The 5,970-nt window shown below is 29.8% G+C and overlaps 1 protein-coding gene across 1 annotated transcript; it reads right to left on the bottom strand.

Annotated features, from left to right (window-relative positions):
• Window positions 1–1,392: 1,392 nt before the first annotated feature.
• LOC145102168 (aquaporin NIP1-2-like) lies at window positions 1,393–5,398 on the bottom strand. The gene is made up of 5 exons (XM_079039544.1): window positions 5,197–5,398; window positions 3,654–3,878; window positions 2,543–2,740; window positions 2,210–2,271; window positions 1,393–1,768 (listed from the first exon to the last, which is right to left on the bottom strand). Exons 1-5 carry the CDS (start codon window positions 5,332–5,334, stop codon window positions 1,543–1,545), a joined length of 849 nt encoding a protein of 282 aa, XP_078895670.1. The 5' UTR covers window positions 5,335–5,398; the 3' UTR covers window positions 1,393–1,542.
• Between the last annotated feature and the right edge of the window lie 572 nt (window positions 5,399–5,970).

The raw sequence follows: 5,970 nt of genomic DNA, 5'->3' as shown, positions 1-5,970 counted from the left end.
TATGTACGCGTAGCGTACTCCTTCTTGTCCTAAAATTACAATTTAGCCCTTAGGCTCTTCATGACTTTACCCTTCCATCCCTAGGGACTACAAATGACAAAACTTGGGATGTTACAAATAGGGCTGACAATTCTCGACACGACCCACGACACAACACGAAATAAATGAGTTTGAGTTGAGTTTTTCAACCTGCCAATCCGCCAACCCGCCAACCCGTTTATATTTTTAATAATATATATATATATATATATATATATATATATATATATATACATATATATATATACACACACACACACACACACACACACATATATATATATATATATATATATATATATATATATATATATATATATATTATTTTTACATGTATTTATGTATCAAGTATCAATATTTAATAAGTATTATCTATGTTTGTATTATTGTTTAGTTTAAACATGTTTCTATGAATGTTTTTTAAATTTCATTTCGATGTTTAAGACTTAAGTAGTTAAGTGTCTAAAATTAGGATATGTTTGCATCAACCATCAAGAATTTATTCATGTTTAATTGTCAATTGTACTTATTGAATCTGACCCACGAACCCGCCAACCTGTGAACCCGTATAAATAAATGGGTTGACGGGTCATACATGGGTTTATGTTCTAAACCCACCAACCCATGACCCGCTAACCCGTGACCTGTATATTTAAATGGGTCGTCTTTGGGTTGACATATTTTGACCCGTCAACCCGCCAACCCGTGACACGCCAACCCGAACACGACACGATTGCCAGCCCTAGTTACAAAGAAGGAATATATTCCGACAGAAATTATGCTTCGATTACCAAGATTGAGTCCATGCACATCTTCATGGCTTATCCGACATATAAGAACATTAACGTTCACAAAATGGATGTCAAATGTATCGTCCTCGGCAGTAAATTAAAGGAAGAGGTGTATTTTCAACAACCTCCTAGATTTGAAAATCTAAAGCTTTCGAACCCCTCGTTCTTGGTATGAGACTTTAGTGAAGATTCAAACAAGCCCCTTGTGCTAGGTATAAGAATCTAACAAAGTTTATTGAAGACATGAGGTTCATTTGAGGAGTTGTTGATCCCACCATTTTCTGAAGATCCAATAATATACATGTAATGCTTAGCCATATTTATGTTGATGACAATATCTCCGCGTCTAATGAACTTATGATAATTTATATATATAATTTTTCTAAAATTAATTTCTTTATATTTTACCCAATCCGAGTACTCTCTTTCTAGACCGAGTACCCCAGTCGATTGACCTAGTACCGGTTTACGACTTTTGGAACATTGGACACTAACATCCATGAATAATAGTGCTTGTGTTGTAAAGGGACTTGGTCGCCATTTTACACCAAATCAAACAGAATAAACAAAACATTTTTTCTTAATATCTTATAATATCATTTTCTTTTTTAAGGTATACCCTTCATGCAAAATACTTGTACAAACTAAACCAAATACTGTGGCATAATAAACACAAATACAAATGCACAAAGTAGGAGTACAATTGGAAAGGTCATCTTTTAGATCCATTACGGCTGCTAGCATATCGAAGAAAAGATGCACTTTTTGTGATCTCACGTAAAGGCTTATCGGTAAACCGTATGATGTTGTAGACCCATGCACCAGAAATGGCTCCTGCAGTTGGCCCTAACATGTAAACCCAAATACCTCTATATTCGTTTGACACAATCGCGGGACCTAAGCTCCTTGCTGGGTTCATTGATGCCCCTGATATCGGCCTGTCATCACCAAGAAAAAAGTAACTTAGAAATGTAATTCCTAAGAAAATATGTCACATGGAAATTACATATCTTGTCCTCGAGTATAACTATTTTTTTAAACTTTTGATATTCGTTTTGCAATTTTGTCGTGATTTAAAGTTCTTGTAATGTTTTTGGTTATCGTACGCAAGTAAAATGACCATGACTCTATTAAGACAATTGCAAAAATAGCTATATCCAAAGACTAAAATATAGTTATTTTATTTAGAACATAGACAAAAAAGTTAAAAACCTCAAAATAGAGAACAAATCTAATAAATAAAACATTTTAGGATCAAAGTTGAAAAAGTTATACTCGATGAGAAAAATGTAATTTATTCAAAAATATTTGTACTTTAAACGTTTTTACCCAATGAAAAGCAAAATTATAAGATAAATAAATATTTGTCGGTCTCGTACCCTGCAAACATGACATTGAGTAAAACTGTTGCTCCAACTGCTAGTCCGGCTAATTCTCCGATCTGCATAATAAGAAAATATCCTATATAAATAATAAAATATTATGAAAAACTATATTTTAATATAGACAAATCATGGAGAGGATGGGGCAATCCTATTGGACCATGACCTGTTCGCGTAATATCTATCTAGGAGTCAAACTAAACTATTTAATTCCATCATTTTCTTTGCATGTTGCTTAACTCATATTTAATGTTTTAATTTATTATTTCGAAAATTATAATATTCTAGAAACAAATAATAAAAGTGTAAAAAGATATGCATGATACTAACAGCTCGGTTATCGGTAGCAACGCCGGAGATGACAAACATGAGGTAGAATGTGATGATAAATTCCAGAACCAACGACTGGAGATCGGATCCACCGGGAAGGGTTCCGGCGAAATGGTCTTGCCTTCCATTGAATATTAAACGTAGAGTTCCGCTTGCTAGGGTTGATCCCAGGACTTGAGCACCAACGTATGCTGGCACCTTCAAGAAACAGATACAATAATAATTTTATCAAAAATATATCGGTTGGTTTTTGGTGGGAATAATTGACAATTTAATTAGAATTATTTTTTTTATTCACAACTAATCTAGAACTAACATTAGGAAAAGGAAACAATATATTTTCAAAGATGATATATTTATTTAATATCTTCTAACTCTTGTTTGATTCATATCTATATAATTAACTAATTAATTGTTTATTTAAGGATGTATAAGAAGTCCCATCAAATTTGATGAATCAGGCAATTCGTCCATAATATAAGCACTTATTTGCTCGGATAAGATTCCTTTCGGTTTACGTAAATTATTACTTTCTTCTTATAACTATATTACTTTGTATTGACTATTATTCTAACAAGTAGTTAATTACTTGTTCATGTGATAATATATATATATATATATATATATATATATATATATATATATATATATATATATATATATATATATATATATTTGTTTTCAGTTTTTTTTTCTACCACAAATTGAATATTTACTGAGATTATATAAGTATGTTTCAATTTAAGATCAACATATTTAATCTGGTAGCCAATGGAGGACATTTTTATGTTCTAATTAATCATGAAAAGATTATAAATACTTGAATAAACTTACATTATGTATGTATTCGAAATATTTCATGCATAAACTAAACAATATTTTCCTATATTATTAGTATAATCATAGAATTAAACTCACAATTATATAATAGTAGATTACATACAATAACAAGAGTAAACATTAAAGACTTTTCAACATGAGATATTTCAACATTCCAAATTAGAAAGATATTGAGATCAAGGGAAAAATTAAATAGTTTAGAACATAAAAAGTGAAAAGTGTCCATAATTAAAATTACTTATTTATTATATATAGAAGATAGAAGTTTTACCTGTTTCAAAGGGAACCTATTACAAGAGGCAAAAGCAATGGTGACTGCAGGATTAAAATGGGCGCCGGAGATATGTCCAACAGAATAAACCATGACCATCACCACTAACCCCCAGACGATGGAAATTCCCGGCAGACTCACTATTTTGTCCTTATCTGTATTTACCACCACCGCTGCACATCCGGCAAATATAACAAAATATGTACCCAGCACCTCCGCTATCAACTATTCACAAAAACAGTTCATCATCAAACTTATTAGTTTAGTAATATATTAATGAATTCCACAACTAGATAAAATTATATCTTTTAAAATTTTAAATTTTTAGATTGGTTGTTGGAGGAAGTTAATGAGATTATGGGTCAACTTACATTTGGAAGCCGGCCAACCTTAACGGCTAGTGAAGAACCGTTCAAAGTTTCTTTTTTGAGTCAACTAATTTAATGAATATTGTGTTTCCTTAGGAACTTCAAACAATTTCTTTTTTCCTTTTTGATGGATTATGTTACAAAAAAATGAAATGACTAAGATATAAATAAGTTATATTGTAAATCGTATCATTAGCATGGTCAATCTAAACATCTTCTAAATTCTAAATATATATGTACATTCTTGTTTATATTTATTTTAGAAATGCATTGGATTTTAATATGAATTTATTAATTATATGCAAATATAATATATAGCTTTTTATATATGTTTTAATTATAAACAATAAAATTATGTTTTATAAAGCATGAATTGAAAATAATTAAAGAACATTAATAGTCTGATACCCTAATTAAGGAATATATATATATATATATATATATATATATATATATATATATATATATATATATATATATATATATATATATATATATATATATATATATATATATATATATATAATGAAGGATTTAAAAAACCAAAAAACTAAAAATCCGCAGTGAAAGAAAGTACAGTCCTTCAAAAACGATTTAGTTTATTCTATTGGCTGAATCAAACAATCATTTTCTTCATTCCAATAGAATGAACAAATACTAACTAGGAATTTTAATGGCCGGCTGGATTATTTTGAAAAGGATAATGTGACTGTGTTAAATAAATACATAACTGAATCTATTAAATATACACATTTATTTGGACAAAATAATAACCTTTTTTCTTTTGTTCACATCGGCACCTATCATATGAGTTTTGTACAATTGCATTTTATAATCAAAACAGCATACGACATGTCTGTACATGACAAATTTCGTTCAAATAAAACAACTACAGTATAAAACAAAAAAAAAACAACATATCGATGTTGCCGACAAGGCAAAAAATCAAAATAAAGGATTGCATCAAATATGTTGTTTTTAGGTTTTGACTCAATTTGCATACACAATACTAAGGATGAACATTGGTCTAGAACCGGAACAAGAACTGAAGAAATTACGGAAACCGGTTTAGTAGGAAATAAAGAACCGAAAACCAAACCCAATATCTCCCTTCCAGTTCCGGTTTTTTGTAGTCCAGTTGCAATTGATTTAAAAATGAAGGAAAAGGAGAAAACCTTTTGAAGAAAAGGAACAGTGGGAAAGCATGATGAAATTCGATGGGATTGATCTTCAATATTCAGGGTGACGGCATGGTGGCCGTTAGGGACGGCGGCAGAAGTAGCACCACCTCCTCCTCCGTCAATCTCCGCCATAAGCTTCTCTTGTATGTGAATGAAGTGGATATATCAGAAAACAGATACTGGTGGGCTTACCAAAAACTGGCCTCTATTTATGCTGGTAGGGGAAGGACATGAGGGATGGACTTGTTGGGCATCGCTATTTGACTTTTTTTAACATTTATTCACACGTTATTATTTATTCTTTTCTTTTGAAAATAAAATGTAACATATTATCATATCGGACATATGTCTTAACAACAATCAATTAATAATCATGATAATTGAATACTTCATCATAGATCTAGTATTTGTTAACATAAAATCAAAATTAGTGAATCAAAATCAAAGTTACAAACTGTTGCACACTTTGTATAAATGGTTTGTGCATGATAATAAGTTTACCACAAATATATAGTAATTACTTTTATGAAAATGAAAATATGGAGAAAATAATTTTGTAATTTTTTTTGACAAAATAAAAATATAATTTTGCATTTTGATAAAAAAAAAATTATAACTAATGTACCGAATATTGTCTTTTCCAAAAACAATAAATAAATAAATAAATAAATCACATTGATTGTGGGAAGTTTTAATAGATTATTAATACAAATCATTATTAACGTGTATATTACCTAATTCTTTTTGTTTAATTGGTTTAACTTTTAT

The sequence above is a fragment of the Lactuca serriola genome, chromosome 1 (genome assembly GCF_051521515.1).
Source record: "Lactuca serriola cultivar US96UC23 chromosome 1, Lser_US96UC23_V15, whole genome shotgun sequence".
NCBI lineage: Eukaryota > Viridiplantae > Streptophyta > Magnoliopsida > Asterales > Asteraceae > Lactuca > Lactuca serriola.
This window is presented reverse-complemented; position numbering and strand designations above follow the sequence as displayed.

Bases quoted from the DNA above. Each gene is read 5' to 3' on its own strand.
- LOC145102168 (XM_079039544.1), bottom strand. From the start codon at position 5,334: ATGGCGGAGATTGACGGAGGAGGAGGTGGTGCTACTTCTGCCGCCGTC. The intron at 3,879-5,196 runs GTTTTCTCCTTT...TTTTGTGAATAG, and splicing joins CTGTTCCTTTTCTTCAAAAG to TTGATAGCGGAGGTGCTGGG. The intron at 1,769-2,209 runs GTACGAGACCGA...TGGTGATGACAG, and splicing joins CTCAATGTCATGTTTGCAGG to GCCGATATCAGGGGCATCAA.